The sequence below is a fragment of the Thunnus maccoyii genome, chromosome 15, assembly GCF_910596095.1.
Source record: "Thunnus maccoyii chromosome 15, fThuMac1.1, whole genome shotgun sequence".
NCBI classification, from domain to species: Eukaryota; Metazoa; Chordata; class Actinopteri; order Scombriformes; family Scombridae; genus Thunnus; species Thunnus maccoyii.
In genome coordinates, this window is record NC_056547.1 from 9751946 (window position 1) to 9776636 (window position 24691).

General features: G+C 41.5%; 1 protein-coding gene across 3 annotated transcripts; it reads right to left on the reverse strand.

Moving 5' to 3' along the window:
* Positions 1-10728: 10728 nt before the first annotated feature.
* On the reverse strand, positions 10729-23312 carry tmem170b (transmembrane protein 170B). 3 transcript variants are annotated; one of them, XM_042435756.1, is made up of 4 exons: positions 23198-23312; positions 22471-22908; positions 14849-15019; positions 10729-12289 (listed from the first exon to the last, which is right to left on the reverse strand). In XM_042435756.1, exons 2-4 carry the CDS (start codon positions 22643-22645, stop codon positions 12159-12161), a joined length of 477 nt encoding a protein of 158 aa, XP_042291690.1. In that variant the 5' UTR covers positions 22646-22908; positions 23198-23312; the 3' UTR covers positions 10729-12158. The 3 variants fall into 3 exon arrangements, with proteins under 3 accessions (XP_042291690.1, XP_042291689.1, XP_042291688.1); XM_042435755.1 differs by having other exon boundaries at positions 23081-23312; XM_042435754.1 differs by having other exon boundaries at positions 22471-22973; positions 23081-23312.
* Positions 23313-24691: the final 1379 nt, after the last annotated feature.

Here is a 24691-nt window from a genome sequence, read left to right on the forward strand (position 1 = left end):
AAATTCATCCTCTCTGTGTGAACACATGATTAATTTAGTGTTTAGTTACTTAGATAAGAAGTAGCTTATCTTATCCTCTTAGCCAGCATACACTAATTGTTTCTCTCCCTATATTGTCTCTGACATGAACTGATCAGATTTGGTGCATAGTCACTATTTTAAGAGTCTGCAGTCAGCACAAATTCAACATTATGTTTTATTACATAACGCTACACCTGCCTGAAACTCTCTCATCCGGTGCTCAGCAACCTGCAGGCTCAGCTCACACCTGCCAGCCATCACTGTCACATTCCTGCTCAGTACCACCGCACCTAATCTGCATTTACTTCCAAACCAACACGAACGGAAAAGGTCAGCGTCCCAGCCAGCCGACTGAGAGTAATGGCTGGGATTAAAGTGCCCCTATCCCTCCCATGGTTGAGTGAAAGTCACAGGACAGCAGTCGCTGCCCAAATCAGCAGCGACATCTCAGCGGTGGCTTGTTATTGCCACCGACCCAGTGTGCTCAATCAAAATGTCAGGGCCCGGGCCTGGCAGGAAGGCTGAGGTTCGGGCAGGCGGGTCTGGAAGGGGCCTGATAGGGGCCATTGTCCCCTCCATCTTGAAGAATGCCATCTTGCCTGTCTGTGGCATTTTGCTTATCAGCCTCGTGTTGCATAACTGTTCTGGTAGGATGTCGGGTTAGACAGAGCGGTCCTGAAGAGCAGGGACGACAAACGTTTTTACTGCGAATCCATTATTGATGAGGATGAAGCTTGTTTATAGCACAACTCATTTAGATCAAGAAAGCCGCAGACTCTTTGCAGTTACAACTGATACAAACACATTACATAACAGAGCAGCAGAGTGGATGAAGGAGGAAATCCTTTAGTCTTCTGTCTGTAAAAGCATCACTCACAGTGCAGCGTGATGCTATCTGGCCCTGTCTTATCACATAGTGTAAAAACATGTCTCTGTCATCCTCAGAGTTTCACATTGCATCTGATAGAGAATCTTATCGCCGCGCCAAAATCACTTTTGTCCATCTGAAAAGGAAAGAGAAACTAAATTCAGTCAGAGGGGAAATGAAAGAAAAGGCAGTTCAAAGCAGATTTAATTCAAAAGATGGATGACATTTTTTGCAGATTTTTTTTTTTTTTTTTTTTTGCCAAAAGGTTTCAGAAGTAGAGTGAGACGAGTTGCAGGTTCAGCTCCCGGCAAGGAAAACTCAATGAACTGAAGGCAGCAAAACAGAAACTCTCAAATTTCTGCTGTTTCACAAGTGTGAACTGAATATTTCATATCCTGTTGCTCCTGGATGGTGTTGTTTTTTTTTCTTGTGATTATTTTGATGGTTTCAGGCTGTGCAAGCTGTTGTTTTCTGATTTCAATTTGTGCAAATACAAAAAACCCTTTAGTCTGTATTATCTTGTCTTTTCTAAAATGTTTGATGTGCTTTTTTTTATGAGAAGAGCTAATGGAACAAGAATACACCCTACAGTCATTTCATAGCTCATTCTTTCATAGTTAAATATTGTATAAAGCAGGGATAAAAGCTCCGTATGATTAGCTAAAATGGAGAGGAAAATTAACAAGGTCAGTAAATTCAGAAGTCCCCTTGCTGCGAGAAGCATGAAGGTGTCTGGAAAAACACCAACCTGGTCACCAGTTTCTCAGAAAAAGCAGCCACAGACAAAAAAAACAGGTAACACACTTGTTGGAAAGAAAACCATAAAACAAAAATCCCCCTTGAGGTTCATATAGCAGCTTTTCCAGAGCTTTTAATCATTTCACATAATCTTTATCAGCAGACTTTCTCTCCAGTTGTCTGAAATGTATGTTTTCAAATATCCTTTCTTACAAAGCGCTTTAACACGAGAAAAAGCCACTAAATGGAGCTTAAGGTGAGATTGTTTTGTCAACTGCTGTTTCCAAGGTCAAGAATTAACTTTTAAACTCGATTAACTAAATAATTAAACATTATTAAAGTGGCTATAATCAATACTTCACATAATAACAATCTATCAAATGACAGGGTGTAACGTGAGAGGCGTTGTCATGGTGATGAACCAGCGATTCTGCAGCTCTACTCGGCTTTAAGGAACTTTAAAGTGAATTTCAGCTCATTGTTTTGCTGTCCGGCTGCAACTTTACTGTTCTGTTTCTCTCATTGTGTTGTTTTCAGAGAAAAAAACTCTAAAAAGCAAACAGACACAGTTAGCTGTAGACTAGCTGGTGAACATAGTGGAGCATTTAGCAGCTAAAAGAGCCAGATATTTCCCTCAGGAGTTGATAGAGAGCAAAAACAGAGCTAAAAGAGAGTGAATATTGGACTTACATTCACCAGGTGGACAGAAACACGACTCCGAATGGTTGATAATGTTGCTCCGTAACTGCTGGATGTGGAAATAAGTAACTGTTTGCTAATAAGTTCAACATATCAACTTAAAAGGTGCTGATATGTCAGTGTTGTGTTCACTACTTGTTTCTGCTGAAAACAATACAGGTTTAAAGATTATTCTGTGATAAACGTCCCTCTAATCAGTAGATTGCATGCAGCAGCGTCATTTCTTTTTAAGGTTTCTGAAAGTGCACGGTGGCTCCACTTATAGGTAATAAATTAAGATGGCATCTCTAAAATTGCCTGCAGGTGTGGATGGTTGTCTGTCTATATGCGTCAGCGTTGTGACAGACTGGCGACATGTCCAGTTGTACCCTGCCTCTCACCCAGTAAGAGCTGGGATCGACTCCAGCCCCCCACAAAACCCTGCACAGGATAAGCAGGTATAGATAATGGATGGTTGGATAATCGCTAATCATAGTCAAATACTTTATCTGGCTAGAACATCTACTTTACATAGATGTTACTGTATGTTCTGTGCAAATATACTTTGTGATGGTTCGATAGGGCAGCTCACAGGTGCAATGAGTGCAATGTGTGATATCATTTCTCTCAATAGATAATGTTTAATAATAAAAAAAAAAAAAGACAAGCACACTTTCAACAGACAATTCCTCCTTTTTTTTTTTTTTTTTTCCAATTACCGTTGGTGCCACAGCAGTGTGAGCGTGACGCTTCAAGATGTGTGAGCAGGCCATCACTCCCACTGTGCCACAGGTGAATATAAGGCTAATGCCTCGATTTACAGGGGATCATCACTGCCCGGATCGGATATTGACCGGCTAAATGAGAGATGGGATCTCTGACTCAGTTGTCAGTCCCAGCGGCTCTGAGGATGAATCACTGTGGGGAGCCAGGCAGCCACTGGGTAAAAGTTGCGATGCTGCTCTCTTGTGGTTTTTATGGAGAACAACACTTGGTGTGCAGCTTTGAAACACTGCAGCTGTTCATCCATAATGCTACAAAACCTGCTACAGAAATGTGGCATACCTTGTTTCCTAAAGTTCCTAAAGCTGTTATACTCTAATTTTGCACGCTGCTAATGATCTGCATCTGGTGAGTTATCATTTCTACAACTGTCAATATCAAGAATATACAGCCATACTAGCAGCTCTTGTGAGGCTTTAATGCTCATTGTAAGGAAAACCAAAATGTTAGATATATAAAAGATTAAATTTGTTTTGATCTTTAGCAGTCCTAGTGAAATAAATGTAATAACCGCCCAGAGGGTGGTGTCCAAAAAGGAAAAAGTCATACACTATTTGTGAATAATGAGGTGTTTTTTTTGTTGCCAATAGTAACTGTTGAGGTTATCTGTCTCTACTGTTAAATAGGTCAAAGACAAACCCATTTTTACCCTCAAAATACAGTCATGGTTTTATGTATGTCATCAATTTTACATTCATCAAACTTCACAGTCCTTCCTGTCTGGTGCCGGAGACAGAGCCAAGACGAGGGGTGTTTGCCGATGTTTGTCACACTGTCTCTTGCACGCGACTACTGTTGTTCAAGACAATAGTCCCTCATCAGAATCTAATCACTGACGAAGGAGGGACGCGGCTGGTGGCCGTGGTCCCACATTGTTCATGTCGAAGAGCAGACGCTCCGCAGAACAATGGAGGCAGAGAAAAAGGCTATTTTTCATCACCATCATCATCAGTTACCATTAAATGGAGGAGGTGACGTCCAAATTTGATGTCATTGACTCCACTCATCTCCTTTTATCTCTTTTTCTTCAACATTTTATCTCCCTTCAGTGCCTACATTTAGACTGAAGCTTCAAACCCTTTCAAGGTCTCAGGTCTTCACCTTTAAAAGAAAAAAAAAACACACACAATTTCAACTGTTCATACAACACTTCCACTTCATTTTATCACCTGAACTTCGGCTGACACGTTCCACATCAATTTATCACCTAAAAAAACCTTGACTATAAAAGAATAAAGTAGGTTTTTGGCATCCATTTGACACACTCCCCCTGCCTTACTCATGTTTCATTGTGTTGACACTTCAGGAAAATATGCTCCATGTTTAGGATATTACAACACAGGGAGGTCGGAACGGAGGATGTTAAAATAAACCCAGCCAGAGATCACAGCTTCGTCCAGAGGGCAGCGGCTGCTCTGACAGCGGGCCGAGTCTCTGATGGAGACTGGCCTCATGGACTGTTTGTCTGTTGTCTGAGCTTTATATACTGTACATTATGAGCAACTGTAGTCAAGTCACCGAGCACAAAGGCAAGGTCAATAATGTGAAGTGATCTGCCAGGTCAAAAGACTTGGCCTGGTTCCAGCCATTGTTGAAGGGGTGTTTTTTTCAAAGCAAGCATGCAGTGCCCTTGTCTGCACTGACGCTGAGCTCTTGAGTATTTCCTGTGGAGGAAACAATAAGACAATAGCAGCAAGTGGCTCAGTGGTCAGCATGAGGGGGCAGTTCTGAGAAAATCTGAGTTTTTAGTTTATGATTACATTTTTTGATATGCAAAATGGCTGTGACAAGCTCTAAACAATCTAATATCCAGACAAAAAAAGGTTTCCATAAACATCACTATTATGTTCTGCGTTGGGAAACACAATGACATAACTGGGTTTTAGAGAGCTGTGACCCAAAGAATCCAGCATCAAAGACACTGTTTCTGTTTGAAGTTCAATAATAGAAACATGGCTTCCTAATCACATTTATCTCTGGAAGATTCAATAGTGAATATTTCCAAGATTTAAGACATGATGTATTTGAGAATCATGTAGGATTTCAAACAGGAAAAAGTAACTTAGATGTTTGTCCTTTTTTTTTTTTTACATGAAAAGTTAAAGTCTTGTTCTCATAAATGTGGCTGTTCTGACTCTGCTAATTTGGACTCGCAACCCTCCATAAGCAGATTTGGGAAATTAAACTGGCAAAAAATGTCGAGACAAGCACTTAAGACTCCTAAAGTTTTCCAAATAAACTTCAGTTTCATATAAATCAATTAAGATGCTTGTCTTTGAATCCCAAACACAGATATATTAGCCTCCTGGATTAGCTATTTTTGCTAAAAGCACAAACAGCAACCTACTGGCTAACCAAGCTAGCTAGCTGTTTGGTTAGCCAACTAGCAAACTGTTTATTAATCTACTGTAATTAAGAACATTTATTACTTATCTTTTCATATATAATGTGATTTGACATCAACGGAATACAGATATTACAAAAAACTACATATGGGACAACCAACTGGCTAATAAAGCTAGTTGTTCAGTTAGCCAAGTAGCAAACTTCATCTGCGGTAATAAACATTTATTACTTATTGTTCCATGTGTAGCATGAGTCTAGTTCAACAGAGGTAAACAGATATTTAAAAATCAACTTATGTGGCAACCAGCCAGCTAACCAAGCAAGCTGTTTGTTTAGCTAATAAACAAACAACCTACACCTGCTTATCTGCAGTATAACAGACGTTTATTTCTTAATGTGTCATAAATATGGCAAGATAATAATTCAGAGGTACAGAATTGCTCTTATTATTGCTCTTGCTTAGCTGGCAAGTTGCCCTGGAAGTAGGTCCTTATGCAGTTAGCTAGTACAGCTGATCGAGGGGGGAAATTTACATGTTTGACTTGGCCTTTTAGATAAGGTTGTGAAGTGATTTATGTATAATTTAAGTTTATTTGGAAAGCTTTAGGAGGCTGACCCGCCTGCCCTTTTATAGATTACTTTTCTGGAGCTGCATTTCCAAAATCTCTGTAACGGAGGTTAAGTTAGCATGACCCACATTGCCACAATTACAAGATTAAGACCCAGGTTGAAAAATATCATAATTTTCCATTAAGGAAAATGAGACATAAAGTCTACATGGACACACATGTTAATGCATAGATGCAGGACTCACATACATGCAGTGATTAAGGTCAAACATCACTGTTTCTTTTTCACAGTACACTCACTTTCCCAGTTTACCAAACACTAATCAAACACTCATAAATACCGAAGCCACATTCCCTGGCTCTTATGAAACACTTCCTGCCCTCATATGCAGCCACTGACCCCTTATCAGCTCAGCTCAGCCTTTCTCTCCCATTGGTTATAAAACTCCCGTTCACATACTGTAGCTGCCGTTGATGAGTGGAAACCAGAAGCCCATGCAGTCATAGGCCCCGTTCTCTGCCATTAAAGAATAAAATAACAAAAAACAAGGTGATAACAACTCAGGACCTTTGTCCTTTAAAACCCACAAACATGCTGATTAAATTCCATCACAGTTATTCATAGCTCCTCCTCTTCTCAGCAATGTAAACACATTACATTCAACAGCATTGAACTGTCTGCAGGTTTGGATCCAAAAATGTCATGAAAAACTAGCTGGCAGTCAAATCCTTTCAAGACGGGGAGGAAAGCACATCACACGGCTGGAATGTCAAAGAAATGTCAAATCAGATATGAGAATAAGCAATTGTGTCTGGCTCTGAATTGTGTTTTGTTCAGTCATGGAGTCATGGGTACAATCAAAATGTTTTAGGAGGTCCTGCCCCTGTAATTACAATGATGAGGCATCACGTACTGGAAGCTTTTTTTGGGTATCATACCACCAAAAGAAAACAGCCAACTTCCTCAAGACCGGGGAAGACAAAACACAACTTTTGCCTCTCTAAAAATGGTTGCTGCGGGAGAGCACGTAGAGCAGGGTGAAGAGCCTGAGTGTCTCGCAGCTGCGCCAGGAGGGGCCGTGCGGTCTCATCTCTGTTGATCTCTGGGTCTTCACGGCACGACACGTCTGCCCCCCCGTGCCACCGGGAGACGTGCCACAGATAGAGATGACGGATCCGACCCCTCGAAGACACAGAGACACATCACAAACCGGGCTTTGTGTGCCAGCCTGATGCCGCCTCTGCATCAAGTGTGATTCTTTACATTTACAGTCAAGCAGCCGGTTTGGAGTCACGATAGATTAAATTTGAAAGTGGCAGTGTCTGAGGGGAAAATTACTTCTGTTCACAAGTACTTGAGTGTTCCCTCAAGTTATTATTTGCTTTGAATAGTTTAGTACACAACAAAAGTATCAATGCTTATTTACTTTAATATAACAAGACGGACAATGTCAGAGTTCATTTAACACTGTTGTTAGATGCTTTTACACAATCTCTCCAGAGTCATTATCAGCTCTCTGAGTAGACACATAACGCCAAAATCAACAATTGTCAACTCTAAATAAATAATCTCAAATAAACAACGGAAAAATCTGCATTCCTGATGTTTAAAGCTGCTGTTGCTGTCATGACTGATCTTCAGGATCGTACTGAATCCACACAACACAGTAGATTTTCCAGCCTTTAAAAAGCTGATTTGGCTCTTAACAGAAAAAATATTATCTGAAAGAATTCAAATGATTCTTCTGAATGTGAAAGTCAACGCCAAAGTTTGTGTATCTGACAAGTTTAACTAAAGCTGGAGAACATTTTCTTTCCTCAACTCGTAAAGTATTTCCACTTCTATGTAATGAAGGGAAAGAGGAGGGAGGGAAGGGGTGAAAAACCTGGAAGGAGGAAACTGAAAGGCAGCCAGAAAGTGGAGGGAGAATGATGATAAACCACAAGAGCACAGAGGTGGAGGACGGCAGATAGATGAAGAGGGGTAAAAGCAGCTCTTCCATTATAGTGTGAAAGACTGATGCGGAAAGCGAGAACACGGTCACCGCTGCAGCTTTTACTGGCAGAGAAAGAAAAGAAATGGTTCTATACATACTGAGGAAATAGAAACAGCACTCCAGAGCGTTTATACTGCAAAAAGATTTTTATTTCAACTGACAGTTGAGTATGTACAGGAGAACAATTTGTACATAAATAGGCAATAGTTATAAATATCAGCTGTTTGGCTGGTACAAAATTAAAAAAGAACATATTGTACATTATCTACAAGTGCCACTTTGGGTTTTTTTTTTGTACAACATTGTCTCTTGTTGGATTGTCCGTAGTCCATTCACACATTATCTGAGCTGCACTGCACATGCAATCACAGCGGGTACACAGTATGTGTCCGGGGGGAATATGTGGCATTTGGACAACTGTAGACTTAAGAGGGGGGCAGCTTTAGATATAAGCCTATGAAAGAGACAGGATTATTGAGCTGGGCATCTCGCCGCAGTGCGTTGGCATTTTATAAGTCTAGAAGGGATTATTAGTTGCTGGGTGTCTCCTTAGATATTGCAGTACACACACACACTCACACTCACACTCACACTCACACACACTCACACTCACGGTGTCATCAAGCCACTTTAGACGGCGGCTGAATCACAGGCCCTGGAGTGGAAAATAAAAAACAATATCCTCACTCGTCAAAACTCATAAGCGATCATGGCACTGGGTGTGAATACTTCGAACAGTGTGGATATCAAAACACTATCCAGTGGTTGGTTTGTTCATGTCCGCTGTCACACTTTTATCTTCTGGTGAAGACTTTGTCCACTTTGTATGGCTATATACAGCTCAGGATGTAAGCGTTTTAGTTTGCAAGTGCTTGCCGGCAAATAACACAGCAAATTAAAAAAAAAAAAAAGGTTTCCAACACGTTATGTAAGACAGTGAAGCTGCTCTGACGACTTCTCTGAACACGGTGTCACTTACAATTAGGTCCTCACCCTTTTTGATGCTTCAGGGCGCCCACTAAAGAATGTGAGCAACCCTGCTAATGAAAGCAAATAAATTAATATCCTGTTATACTAGTAGTACTCACATGCACAACCACACAGACCAACACCGAATACAGCAACAACAACACTCACGTTGTCACGTCTCCTAATGAATCATACGTACATACATGCAGAGAAACTGCCCCCTCCCAAAAAAAAAAAAACAGCTTCACAGAGATTTCATTGCTATGACAGCAGGCGAGTCATCAGCAGCAACTCACATTTTGGTCCCTGAAATTGAGCTAAAACATTCAAAAAGGGTAGTATGGACGATGTTCAGTTGGATAAAAAGGGGTTCAGGATGACTTCTCATTTTCCGAATATTAATAGGGGTTTTTCACACTTTTAATTTTTGTAGATTTCTGTAGTTTAAACAACAGGATTAGATAGAAAAACATCTCGTCTGTATCAAAACACTCTGTAGCCACAATCATCTTTGCATTCGGGCTCCTGCTGCCAGTTCATTTCTGTGCAATATCGCCCTCTTGTGTGCTGAGCCGATACTGAAGGTGAGTCGTGTCAATTACATAACTCCTATAAATACACGGTGTTTACCTTTAGAGCCACAAACAGCACGCACACTTAACGACACGAACAACCATTTCTTTTCTTTTCTTTTTTTTTTTTTGTGTTGACAATTTCATAAAGTTTTACCATGAGTCTGGGGGGGGGGGCGGGGGGGTTCTGATACCCGAGCCGATGTGCAAAATGTTTCTAAAGCAATAAAACTAAAATCTTGGCTGTGATATCAATCGATAAAATGAGACAAAGATGATAAATAAAGCTAGAATATGAGCGATACTTTGGCATTACAACCTAACTCCTTCCACCCTGGGTTTGGTGCTGTGTAGAAGGGGGATCTGTTTTATGTTTGGGTCATGTAATGAGCACTGAAAGTAAAATAATAAGAAGTAAATTAAGAAGCCAGTGACTAAACTATCAGTGAAAAACTCAAACTGGTGTATCAGCCAGTAAATACAGGCTCATTCAAGCACATTCTTGATAAATTAACCTTTACAGTAAACAACATTATAAGCGTATATTATCACTGATTTCCGTGTGTTATCGCTGTTTACTGGATCAGGTCACACCAGAGTAGTATCATCGCACACTGTGCTATAACAAGGCAGGTTAGATTCAGTGCAATATGCGAAAGTTAAACTTAAGGAACATGGGTTAATAAATAAAAACAAAGACAGGACTGGCAGTTAAAGAGGGAGCCATAGAAAAATGGCGATATGAGCAGCAGAATCTGTCTTTCCACGGGGGGGGAATTTATATAGCGGTGCAGACATGTTAGGAACACTATGGCGGGCCGAAGAGGGCTGGAAAAAAAAAAATCTGCATTAGGACTCACAGACACACAATAGTTTGTCTGAAATACTGTATGTCAGAGCAGACTCTCAAGCAGCAAAACAACCTTTTTTTTTTTTAATGCCAAAACACCGTTCTTTAAACCTGAATAAGAGGAATCCGATCCTGATCTTAGACCTGAATCAAGCCTGCTGAAGAAAATTTCACCACGTCGTCGCACTATCGGGGGCTCATACAGGCCTTTCTGTCTGTGTTTAAGGAAAAGTATATTGTACTTCCACATTTTGTGAAATACATTTACTCACTTTCTTGCAGAGAGCTAGACGGGAAGATCGATACCACTCTCATGTCTGTACTATAAATATGAAGACAGTTAGCTTAGCTTAGCACAAAGAATGGAAACAGAGGGAAAGAAATAGCCTGGCTCTGTCTAAAGGTAACAACGTCTACATATATCAACATCTCTAAAGATCAATAAGTAACACGTTATATCTTGTTTGTTTAATGTGTACAAAAAACAAAGTGTAAAAATGACAATTAGCTTTTTTACAGTGGGTTATAGCTAAAAAATAGTCCAACAAAGCCCTCCATAAAACAGCAAATGGTCATTTTTGCACTTTGTTTTTTGTACAAACTTCTTTCTTTGAGATTTAACGTGTTAATTAGTGAGCTTTAGATGTGCTGGTAGGCAGTTGTTACCTTTACACAAAGCCAAGCTAGCTGTTTCCACCTGTTTCCAGTCTTTATGCTAAGCTACGTTAACGTCTCCCGGCTCCAGCTTCATATTTAACGGACAGACATGAGAACGGTATCGATCTTCTCATCAAAATCTTGTCAGGAAAGCGAATAAACATATTTCCCAAAATGCTGAACTACTCCTCTGATCCTCTGATCACAGTTGTCGTTGGCACACGATGAATCAATCAAGACAAACTGAACGTAGCACTGATGCTGGTTTTTCTTCTCCACGTCAACTGATTTCAAACCTCTTAGGCAAAGAGCGTCTCCAACATTTACAAAGTGCAAAATTCAAAGCTGCATCTTGCTAGTGAGTTGGATGGTGCAGCTTTTAAGCCATTTAAGGAAAAAGGAATGATCATGATAATCTGTACGTGATGACTGAGAGGTGAGGCTGATATTTAACACTGACGAAAAAGGTGTTTTTGCTGATGAACACTGTTGGGTTGTCGCTCCCTAAAACACCCCTCGTTGCTCAACTTTTTGTTCTCACGCGGCGCTTAAAATGCATTCTGATCACTAAAAGGATCACAAACTCATCAGATCATCATTACAGGTTGCTGTTTTTTTTGTTTTTTTTGTTTAAAAAAAAAAAAAAAATCTTTTCTCCACAAGTGCAACAGAAAGCCTTCAAGAGTCAGTGGCCACAAAGGCATCTGGATGTCCCAGAGAAGGCCGTTGGCACAAAGAACTGATGTAACTCTGGAAAACACCCCGAACATGGCTTTCAGTCCAGAAGCTGAGGATGGCGCCGTCTCCGCCTGGTGCTGCTCTTTGATATGAAGACAACCGGCCTGCATTGAGTTCCCTCTGAATTGCAGAGAAGGGGCTCCTGTGAATGTGGCAGTAACAGAACAGAGACACTGGGGGGCTCCCTCCCTCCCTCTCTCTCTCTCTCTCTCTCTGTGTGCTGCATCCAGCCCCAAAGGTCCAGAGCATTTCTGCTTCCTCCTCTGCCTCCACAAACCCGGGAGCCCGATGATGAGCACTTTTAAAGTCTCTGATTGGCTCGATTCACCGGCTCCTCTTGTGGCGGCGTCTGTCCTTCAACTCGTCGAGGGTTCACAGAGTGGCCAGGATGCGTGAGAAGGATATGATGACAGAGAGGGTAGTCTGGCCCACGCCGAACACCAGAGCCTCCAGCGGTGCCATGTCCTTCCCCGCCACGCGGTACACCCCCGCCACCGCTGCGCCTGTGGGAGGAAAAACACACATCGCGTGCATTAATACACACCAGTAAACACATGGGCTAGAAGCACAAACAGCTGTCTGTCACGGCCTGTCAACATTACCGCAGATTGTCCGCTCACAACGAGGAGCACAAAGGACAAACACATCCTTCCTCGTCTTTTCTATCCATCGGCGCAGCTTCCCGCCGGGAGTCAAGTATTCTGCACAAAAGCCGCAGACGTTTTTTTTGTTTTTTTTGTGTGTGTGTGTGAATATTAAAAGATGGGGAGCATTCATGTGTGGCTCCATACAGCTTGTGGGGACGTTATTTAGTGCCCAGCCACATACTGTGTTGCCTCGCTGCTCTTCCCACAACAGTTTGTCACGCTTATCCTCACAATATGTTGTCTGAGCAATCGTCATGGAGACAGACAGTGACGGAACATCGCAGGGGAGCTTTTTTTTATGAATCTTTAATCTGAAACAGAGAGGCCTGGTTTTGAAAAACTAAACAAAACAGAGAGAAAACACTGGATTTTAACACGACCTTGCCTTTACTGCTGCTCGGCTGAGATCGCCTCGCTCTGCCCCGCCGCTCTTTGACTTTAAGCCAGGTTAGTGTACACAGCGAGGGTGAGAGCGGGGTGCGCACACAGTCAATAGTCTGCTCTCCCTGATTGCTACACATTAATAATAAAGTGCCTTTCTATTTTGGGGGCCAGCTTGCATCTGATGATGGAGAATGATTCATTCGGTGAGCCCTGGAGAGCTTCTGCCCCATGATCTGATAGATTTAGGTCTATTCACACACTGATACAGTGAGTTGAAACTAACGAAACGGGATATAATGCTTAAATAATATCTGGTAACTAGACAAACGCCAAAAAGGTGACCAGAGAGTGCAGACAGAAAGCAGGCGGCCAGCAGTAAAGACAGACAGCAAGAGGCGGTCTGAGTGATATTTCAGTTAGAGCTACACCATTAAAATCATCCAGGTTGATATTATATACGTAGATATACTGATATCAGCGAAAGTGTCAGACTGATAAGTAACAAGGAATTGCGATACAGAAATGTCAAACTAACTTGATATCATTTAGATACAGTGTCTCTGTTACATAGTTTATCCACCAGACTTGACAACTGAGCTGGCAACTTGATTTTTTAACCGTAAAAGTATAACACTCAGTATGTATTTATCACTAAAAAACAAAACAATATAAAGCACAAATCTGTGGGGCCTGTATCAAGAATCTATGTTCTTATAATATGTGTTTCTATTATATAAAAAATCAGTTGATATATCATTATCAGATTTTTTAAACTCCTGAATATCAATATCAGTATCAGCCTCCTCCGTCGGGCTATAAGTTCAATATTCCATTTATGGAGTTTCAGTGGAATAAAATTTCAAATGCAATTGAAAACAAACTAAATGAATTATTGAAGGTTTTGTTTGACAGATTGGATTTTTTATTGTCTTACATAACAGTGCATTAAATAAGACATTACTGTTCATAGCACAGGACAGAATTGATTTGTTTTACATGTTAATTTGCATATATTTTGCCATAAAGTGATATAAAGCACATCAATATCAGAAAAAAATGTTCTTATTAATGTCATGATATTAATTGCAACCCTACACACTGAGACAAGATATTAGTTGGGATTTGATTTGATGTAATGTAGGTCTTGAATGTCTGGTCTGATTTAATAATCCTATTGTTTGATCAAACAGAGTAAATTTTAGAAAATGTTATTAGTTGCTTGTGTTTAGACAACATTTAACATTAGAGAACGTCGGCTTCTTTTGTCACCAGAAAGTTGGGGTGTCCGTTATGTTACGCTACGCTATGATAGCGCCAAATCAATGGTGCATTATCAGTGATCTGTTAGCTAGCAAACTAAGTAATTAGGACTTTGACTAAGTGTGATAATAATATCAATTCAGTGCTAAAGTTGAGCTAACGTTTGCTTGAATAAATCTAACCCAGAAGAGGAAGTGCTACTTCTTCATCCTCTCATGTTGGACTGGACGCTACAGTGACTCACTATCGCCTCTTGAGGTACAAAGTGGTATTACGAGACAGGACGGGCCAGGGCTAGCTGGTTAGCATGCTAACTTCAGTAGATATCTCTGCAACACAATACATAGACGTCAAAACTTCTTATTTCTTCACATTCTGTTGATAATTTTAGTTACTTTTTAAATGTTCATACATCTGAAATTCATACATAATTCTTACATATTGCATCTTTAAATGAGCACAAAACAGTCTTGTTAGTATCACCAAGACATAGTTGAAGCTTTCAGTGCCACGTAAACAAAAGAGGAACATAAACCAGGTTAACACGAGAGTGAAATCTTTTTCCTCCCTCCTTCTCCATCTCTCTGTCAGCTCCTGTCTTCCTCTGGTTGACAGGAGTTAACACACACAGTTCCTACATCCCGCCGTCTTTCCCTCCCTGTCACCTCCCGTCTTCTTCTGGCTGAGTGCATGCTGAATGCAGTTGAGGTCAGTTTTAGAAAAGGGATTAACAAAAAAAAAAAAAAAAAAGAGTGGAGTAACTGGACTTACTGGTGATGACGCCTCCGGAGAGGGAGGCCAGGAAACCCACGCTGACCAGCACCAGGGTGATGAGGCGGCCCCTCTTGTGGCGCTGCAGCATGACTAACATGAGCAGCCCCACCGCCCCGTGGACAAAGAGCGAGGAGAAGAGACACCACAGGAACACCCAGTACCACATCTCTGACAGGGAGGGAGACACAAAACACAGCACAGGCGGGAGGGCTCATCAGATACAGACCCAAAAACATGCAATGTGAAAAAGAATAAACAACGTCAGTGTTTTCCAAGAATTTCTAACTAAACGGATGAGCGATTTCTGCTGAAATGAGTCAAATAACTGTGGAAAAAGCTCCCAGATTCTCTCGTACGAACACACGCTGTCCTCTTAACCTGTTCGTCTTCATAATTCCTTATCAGTGACAGCCAATTAGGTCCGAGCCTGTCAGGGACTTTTCGCTTACTGAGCCAGCTCAGTGAGGTGTTAACAAGCAGGTGTTCAATGAGCAGAGTTGGCTTGTTAGTTGCTGAGTTTCTTTCTAAGTGCCAAACTTTTCTATCAGTAGTTCTGTGTCTTATTATCAGCAGAAATGTTTCATATGCGTGTTCCTCACAGCTTAGTATCGTAGTTTTAAGAGCCTGTGTAGAAATTCTGCTTGTATTCCTTTTTAATGTTTCATATTTTTTCATTGCTGCTAATAAAGATAATAAGATAACTTATCATTTTAAGCTGAATATGCTGAGCTTATACCTTCGCTTATCTCTTCTTTTGTATTGAGCTGCAACTATTTTATGCCTCGTCACTGATTAAACATCTGTGGCTACTAAACATACTGAACCAGAAAGTTTGAAGGCCATAGAGAGTCTTTCAATAACAGTGGTGGACTGTATTCAACTTGCATTTAAGTACAAATTTGGGGAACTTGTACTTTACTGGAGTATTTCACTTCTATCTTCTTCTAGCCGCTATATTTATCTGACAGCTGGATTTTATATAAAAACTGTATCATCAGATGAGATATGATACATCGCTTTATATTGAACTACACAACCATATGCAAAGTTGTCTCTCAACCTCAATCAGCTGCAAAATCAAAGTGCTTCTTACATGTTAACGCGTCAGTGCTAATAATCCAGTATTAGAATGTATAACAACACACTATATAATATACTGTACACTTATGCCATTCTGCTGCATATTGAGTACTTTTATCGTTGATTCATTGTGTACATTTTGCTTTTAAAAGTTTATTTAAGTAACATTTTGAATGCAGGACTTCTATTTATAATGGAGTGCTTCTACATTGTTGTATTGCAATTAGTTGATTGACAGAAATCATCTATTTGTCAAGCAAAATTGCAAACCTTGGGCTCTGGGAAAGTGTGATGGTCATTTTTTATTATTTAAATATATAAACATCTTGAATATCTATCCAGATCTTAGAGATTAAATGACTAATCGATAATGACAACAATTGTTAGTTGCAGCCCTACAACCAACACCGGTAGCTACCAAGGCTTGACTTTGATAAAGACAAGATGGAATAAAAATAGAGCTTGAAGGTTCATTCTTGACCTTAGAACAGGAAGTTAAACAAAGTGGGATCATGATTCGCTCCTGTGCTTCATTGTCAGATGCAGCAGACAGCTGTTTTAGCAATAAAAGCTAGAAACCCAGTATATGCTGCCTATCCAGCACCAACGACACAAAGTTAGCGAGTAGCTGTTGAACGTAGTGGATCATGAAGCTGCAAAAAAGCTGCATCAGGAATTGGAGATTAAAACAGAGCTAGTTGGCTGGAAACCCCGTGCCTGCAACATCAACTTTGTAAGGTGATAATACAGTATGTTGTGTTTAAAGCTTGTTTCTGCTGCCCCCAAGTGGCCAAAATATCTGTGTTAATCAAGTAGCTGAAAAATGAAGCCAACGCACAGGTGCAAAAAACTGCAGTTCCTCAAATGGCCACTTGAGGCTCCAAAAGTGAGTCAATCCCCATAGACCCCCATGTTAAAATGCCCAAATTTACAGCACAAATAAACATGTTTACAGCCTGGTACAAAGAACGATTTTGGTCTCTATAGCTAATTAACCGTTCATGAGACAACTGTACGAGGGTGAATTTTTATATAACTCACCTGTTTAAATTTTATTAAGGCTTAAAGTTATGCATAATTAAGGGCGTGGCCGCTTTGAGGAACAGGTGGGTGTCGTCACAGGCAAGTTGCTACAATGGTGACAATGTCGGTTAGGTAACGTAACCATGGTGTAACCCCATATTCACAGGGTATAGGTGTAGCTGTAGCCGTCGCTATTTCAGTGTGTTTTTTGGTTGTACTAAAAGACCCTCTACGGACTTGCATGTGTGTTTTGTTTTAATGGTTGTAGGCCTGTTATGTAACCATAGACTTTAGATGCACCGTGCTAATCAACCTAGCAGCTAGCATTAGGGTCAACTCCACCCTCTCGTCCAAATATAGTCACTTCTGGCTCCATAAATCCAAGATGGCGACTGTCAAAATGCTAACTCGAGGCTTCAAAATGGGAGTCCACAAACCAATGGGTGACGTCATGGTGGCAACGTCCATTACCTCTCACATTCTATGGTGTTAATGCAGGTTTATTTTCATCGCAGTGAAGAAAAGGATAAATATTCTTCACTGATTCAGTAAAGATACTATTTCCTTGTCATGCAAATTCAGAAATTACACTGCTCAGTAAAAAACGCTATGCTGCTCTGTGGGCACTGGAAGATTCCCCGATGCAGTTTAAAGATTTACAAATTAAATTCTTTGTGCGAGAACATATTGCAGCAACAGATCAGGACACAGAGACACAGTTGGAGCTGCACACATCTGTGATACGAGGGAGGATTCAATCTACAGCAGCCACAGTCTAAGTCAGGGCTCATCAAAGAAGCAAGCGACCATGGTAATGGACCCGAGGTGGGATGTATAAAACTGCTCGGAGAGAGATTCCAGACGAGCTGCTGCGAGCTAGACATTAAGCTTTAAATGGAATATCTCGCCTGAAACAATAGCTTACAGGAGGCTTTTGTTAGCGTCCTCATCTGGACTGAAGGTAAACAATTCAACATTACTGAAACAGTAATCGCAGTTTTGCTCTTCCAGCTGCGAAACTAAAAATGCTGAATTTGTTCAGTTCCCAAACTGCCAACAATCATCTAATTATGCACCGAGCTCCACCAAACACAATTGTTATCTCTGAGAAAACATGCATCCCTACAGGGCCCAGACGGTGCTGCCTTAATAACTGATTTCATGAGGAAAAAAAAAACAAAAAACAGAACAACCACGCAGGACCTAATCAGAGGTCAGTTCAATTCGAAATCTCCCTTATCCTCTTCCTCCTCATCCCTCTCTCTTCTCTTTTTTTGTCTCACAGGCTGGCTTTCACATTTCGCCAGAGAGGGGCCTTGCTTAGAACCACTGGCACCGTGGGAGCGAGGAATAGCCAGCTGGCCATGAGATTATTTGAGAAGAAAAGAGATCGACTGAGGAAAGGGGGCGTCCGTGGACAAGAATGACCAATCCAAAGCAAAGGAATGTTGTGTAAAAGGACAGAGTCTGTTTTGTTTGGACGGTGGAATATAAACAGGAAACGGGACATTGTTGTGCGGTGTAAACATTTAACGATCTCCAGTATTTCTCAAGGCTCAAGCCCAGAGGGAGCTCCTTAGCATATCCATTTAACCTAGTTGTTCCACAGTCGACTGACTGCCTACATCTACTTATTGATCCGGCAGTCAGCCGTGGAGCCGGGCAGAAAGAGATGTGACAGTTCAGTAACAGGACGGCTCTTTGTCCTGCATGACTGGACGCGGTATACAGTTAGATCACAGGGCCTCCACTGTCGTCTTTCTACAATCATCTCCATCCATTAAGCCAGGGAGGAGGGAGACGTCTGAGACGGGACAGAGAGATGGATACAGGAAGTGCGGGGAGACAGAGACTTCCCCGCCCGCTCCGTAATGATCCCTCATCTGGATCCAGTTGCACGGACTGGGCATCTGTCACTCAACTTAAGCCTGGACAGATTTACACCGTGCTCCACGTGGGAGCATGCAGGGCCACAGGAGGACGTGTCCAACAAACTCCTCCTCTGTCATGTCCCGTGACCACAACGGACTGACTGCACCCTGAGAGGGACTACTGATGGGCGGGGTTTGACACCAACACCCGCCGAGAACCAAATGTCAGTAAAATCTGTCTTCAGTGTATAAATCTGTAACAGTAACCTGCCGTGTTGGCCGGGACCGTTTAAAAGCCTCGGTTAGATGAATTTCTGCTGCACTTCTTGATGAATTACAAGCTTAATGTAATGTGATCAAGATTTAAATGAACAACTACGGAGAGAAAGTACACAGCTTGTTATTTACTCTGGCTGATATAAATCCTTTTTGGCAGGTCCATTTTTTTTTCAGTTTAGCAGATGTTGGAAGGTGAGGCGAACATTTAATTTCAGGGGACCGCAGCGAAGGTGGTCATGGCTGAGAAAGCGCACCTATGGAGCGAGAGATGCACGTAGCACAAGTGCTGTGTCATGTTCAGAGATACGACCGAACACAGGCCAAACACAGTCAAAGCACAGCATTAACTTCTGCTAATCCGCAACTACAGACCAAGGTCTTTGTCAGCACGGCAGCTTTAGAGCTTGCATGTCAACAGTAAAGCAAAAAAAAAAAAAGCAGGGGATCATGTTTTTGGTCCCTCGATAAGAGGTCAGAGTTTTCACAGGAGCGCACAGGCCTCTGCAGAACATGAGCGAGTCAAAGTGGTAAGACTGCAGGATCCTAAAGTAGGAGTTCTGCAGGGGTGCTGAGTTCACCTATCAGGAGGAAGAATGATGGATTTGTCACAGCATGGAGAGAGAGGCAGATATGGCCGGCTGGTAGAGATACAACTGTTCCTGTCTTGACTTCGTCCCATGATGAACACTGCAGAGTGGACCCTGCAGAAGCTGTTTCCAGTCACGGTTGGACGATATACTGACAGATTATATACGTATTTTGTCAACAGAGACGTTTTACTAGGCCTGCAACAGTTGTTTTAATCTGACAATTACTTTCTCAATTAATCGACTGACCATGTAGTCGATGAAATGTCCAAAACCTTCAGATATTCAATTTACTGTCAAATATGACAAAGAAAAACAGCCGATCATCACATTTGAGAAGCTGCAATCAAAGAACTTGCTTGAAAAATGGCAAATGATAAATCGGATATTGAAATAGTTGCTCACTTTTTAACTCTATTTAACATCTCTGGATGAATGAAGCCGTTGTGGATAATGTTGCTGATCAATGAGCAGAACTGCTTTATGGATTTGTATTTTTATACAATTTATGATTTGATGTGATAAAGTACCTTAATATGTCAGGTATTTAATTTGCTGGATTAGCCAAAAACAGACATTCTAGTTATTTTATCCATTAATATCATTGATATCATGTTAATAAAAACACATGTTCTATGCCGTTATAAAGGATTCCATGCATATGTCGCACCATTACCTGACAATAAACCCAATTTATCAAATTCACAACATCTTAAATTTACTCTCATCACAGTTTACTATAAATAAATAGTCTATATCTAGTATAATCAAAGTGAAACAATTGTCATCCAACCAGGAATTTGAAGCAACCAATCAGCATAAAGACCAGAATCTTTAACTTATCAAACTGGAATTAATCCAGACAAATGTGTAAAATTCAAGGAGAGTGGAAATGTCATGTATTGATGTAAATGTACCTGAGATAAATGTGACGGTTAACGTGATACAGATCTTGTAGATCTATATCTTATGGATCTTATTGTTCTGCCTTATTTTCAATAGAAGTATGTGTTGCGATGTTAATAAAGGGCAGTAAATGTAAACCTGGGTGGATGACAAGTCAAGTCATGAGTATACTTTTGTGTTCTTGAGCCCTAATATTTGCAAACCATAGAGCGTAAAACACACCTCCCTTTCATGTTTTGCTGAAATGAAACTGCTGCAAGCACATAAATCATAAACAGGAAATACATCTGTTTAACTGACTCCCCAGAGCCTCAAAGAAAGGGCAATGAGGTTTACATATCTTAAAAATCTGCTTCTGGAATATACTGCTCTTGTTGTTCAGAGCTCACATACTCTCCCCTTGACCTTATCTCATGTGTCAGGAGGTCGTTTTTCACCTGGTTGGTGAACTATGGGGTTGAGGGGGATCAGGTGGCAGCTTCAGTAAACCCTGCTCACCAAAATCCGGGCGTCAGCTCCTCACAGCTCTCTACTTGCTGCTGCACCTTCGCTTCCGCAAACTTCTACATGCGCTGCAGCTTCCTGCTGACTCAGCATCGTTAACTACCTCTTTTTTCGCCCCGGCTTGATGTGTTTCTTAACACAGGATGTCAGCTGCATTTCATAAGATGGCTCTGTGCCAAGTCAGCTATGACTACATGTCCGCCTTTGCTTCACTCTCACGCTGTAGGGAGGAATTCAAGAATTTCTATAATCTTGTGTTTATGCAACAGAACAATCCTGTTGTTCCTACATACATCGCCCCTTTTTTTTCTTTACTTTTAGAGTTTTAGTCCTTTCAAAAGTGAGAAAATAATGACAATGTTTTGAACAGATGGTGGCCAGCAATTTTGTTGTATCAAGTTCTTGCTGAGGAAGTGCCTCCTGCCTGTAGAGGAAAAGATAAAATGCCCACATGCTGTTTTTATTTCATGTTTCGACCTCAGACTATTTTCCTCTGGTAAAGCTGAGACTCCTCCGTACGGATCGTCATCCTCAAGAAAAGGTTCAGATCCTCACCTTTACCTGAGAAAGGCCATTTGTAGTTAAAACTTTCGTCAGTCAGGTCCATGTGTAATAAAAGAACAGTTTGCGGACATTTTTCCTTTCTTGGTGCACATAATTATTGACAGGCATCACCATCTGTTGTGAGAACTGACATGTATCAGTCCATCATGATGCTCCAATCATATATTTACAGCTTATTAACACCCACAACGTTAAAAGCTGACACTGGCTGGCTGTATCATTCAAAACTACCTTGAGAAAACCGTGGATTTTCACTAATTCTCACTATTTGTGGACTCTTCAACATCCCAGACAGAGTTTTGGATGCTACCTCTAATTGCCCCCCTTGATTACAGGACTGCAAGACAAAGAGAGGAGGAGGAGGAGGAGGGTGGGAGGACAACACTTCATTTACTACACAGCCGAGGCGCATTCACGCAGCAGAAAGATTGATTAGCTGCATGTAGTGATATTTTTTATTGCATCCACTGACGCCGCACGCGTGGACAGAGGAGTGGCATTTTTTTTTTTGTTGTAGCCCGGCCGGCATCACATTCTCCTGCAATTATTCACCGGCTGGGGAGGGGAGGGGAGGGGGCTGAGGTGGTACAAATGCCCCCTTTTCATGGGGACAGCTCTGCCCTTTTCTGCTCAGTAAGCATGTGAGCAGAAATATCGTGCCGGTTTATTCTGCTTTAAAAATGGACGCGCACAAAAAAAAAGCCACCGTTATAGGCTGCATAAACTCTACAGTAGCTACATGCTGCTGATGGAGCAGCTGAACACATAAACATAGCAGAATAACGGCACCTTTCATTCCGCATACCTGTGAAGTGCTGCAGCGTCGTCCCTTGCACCCAAAGGCTCAGCACTTGCTGCACCGACAGATTAACAGAATAATCCCTGGTGGTTGTCATGTTTCTGCCGCCGCCGCCGCCGCCGCCGCCCGGGTTCGCACCCCTCTTTATCGAATAGCTGTACTTGGCTTTACACGAAGGCATGGAGGAGACCGGGGTGGCATGGGATGTGAGGCGGCTCTCCCCGGCGCGGCTCGCCTCTACCGGTGCCTCTGCTTCGGCTTGACGTCCGTCTCCGCTCCGGGAAGTGAAGGGCCGCTGGCTGGTCGGTTCATCCTCGGTGGTGTCGGTGGCGGCTGTGTGGAGGCCATGATGGGGATGGCAGCGGGAGCGCAGGCAGGCAGACGCACGGTCGGCTCGTCCTACATCGGCTAGCTCTGCTACATAACCCTTAAAGGGACAGCCGCCTATTTTTTGTGAAGGGAGGGGGGGTTACAGTTTACGTTGACACATCTTCAGGATACAGAAGTCGCTTTATGAATGGGGAACAAAAGAGAAGACAGTGGCGTTTGCGTCTAAAATATTACGTAGCAACGTGATCACGGCAAACTGCGATATTAGGCTATAAATAAAACATACCGTCAAATTATCTTCAACAAAACAACGGTTGTCTTTATACACTTAATTGTGATTAACTAAAAATAATAAATTTGAATTTCCAAGCTAATTTAACGTTGTTGTTGTTTTTTCGCTAACCGTTATCTGTTGACCGGCAGCCAAACAACGTGGTTGCTTAGCGACGCAAGAACCGTTATGTGGCTACGAGCGCAGGTGGCACGAGCTCTTCCAACGGTACCGAATGTGACTCAGCCAATCAGAACCGAGGACCACAGCTATAAGCATTTTTAAATACATACACCTCTTATACAAATGTATGTTTTGTGTATAATTATGTTTATTGGTTGGTTTGTTTGTTTGTTTTCAAAAAAATTTCATCCAGAAAGCCATGACGTGGAGGTGCCAGGCTACTACCGGGGCGTTGCCCGTGACGACGGACAGATGCAGGAGCTCTCCGTGGTGCTGATTCGTTCCTGCCATGTCACCCCAAAACGCCTGACATAGTAATAAATAATATGGTGGGATGGTTGTAAGCAAGTATAAAATGAATGGTAATTGAGTTAGTGGCAGGTTCTGACAGAGAAATACAAAACAAACACTAACAACAAGCTAAAATTGAAGCATAATGAGCTTAAATGTTGAAATAAATCATAATTTATGAGGTAAGGTGGACTAGAAAATACAGTAGACCCCATTATTTTCACAGGAGCATCTGTCAGAAACAGTGAGAATTGAATTGTTCTGTCAGCCCCAATAGGATTTAAGACAGCACCTGAGAACAGATGAAAGCTATTTTAAATAGTGTGAAGCCTTACACTTCTCTGACATCTTTTTCTCATGCGGTTGAGCATCACAAGGAGAGGAAAAAAGTTGGAGGGAGAAAGGGAGGGGGACTTGGAGTGTTATGTCGACACTGAATTTTCTGGAACATTTCTCTGAGGAATGCGGTATTTTAAGAAGTGTCCCAGTTCAGAGGTATGAGGGTGAGGAAAACGTCTGACATTTGACATCTTTTGAGTCTGTAGAATTTTCTCTAAACGCAAAGGTTAAACAGATTTAATAGACCTGCTGGATCATGAGGGACTCCAGGAGAACTTATAAGTTCAGCTGATGTTGTCAGGAGAGGCAATAAGCTAGAGAAAGAGTATCACAATGTAGTAAGCTGCAAAATAGAGTACACGTTAATCCTCTGTAAATGCATAAATCCACTATAAGATAATATATATAGTAGTAATATATGTAGTTATATGTCACAGTACTTTACTTTCACTTTTATATACAATATTATTGGATACTTCCATAGTTTAATTCACAAGTTTATACCCTGGGATTGAAATCAGAGCATCAGGAACAGGAAGTGTTGCAAAAACTGGTGAAATACTTACTTTCCCACCTCACCTGTACCCATGCAGATTCATCACAACTTTTCTGTTATATTCTGTTGCATCTTTCTCTGCCCTAAGGGTTTGAAAAAGACTGACAAGTCTCAGAAAAGTTCAGGCAAACATGAAAAACTTTCACTTTTTTTACTTTAAACTTTAAGACACTGATGGTATTTTTTGAGATGATTGTTTTCAGGCATCTCTGTGTGGTCATTTGTAAAACCCTTTACTATGATGCTGTAATTAAACC

Coding starts and splice junctions, on each gene's coding strand:
- tmem170b (XM_042435756.1), bottom strand. CDS start 22,645: ATGCCTTCGTGTAAAGCCAAGTACAGCTATTCGATAAAGAGGGGTGCG. Junction 15,020..22,470: donor GACGCTGCAGCACTTCACAG/GTATGCGGAATG, acceptor CCTCCCTGTCAG/AGATGTGGTACTGGGTGTTC. Junction 12,290..14,848: donor CTCCGGAGGCGTCATCACCA/GTAAGTCCAGTT, acceptor TTCCTCCCACAG/GCGCAGCGGTGGCGGGGGTG.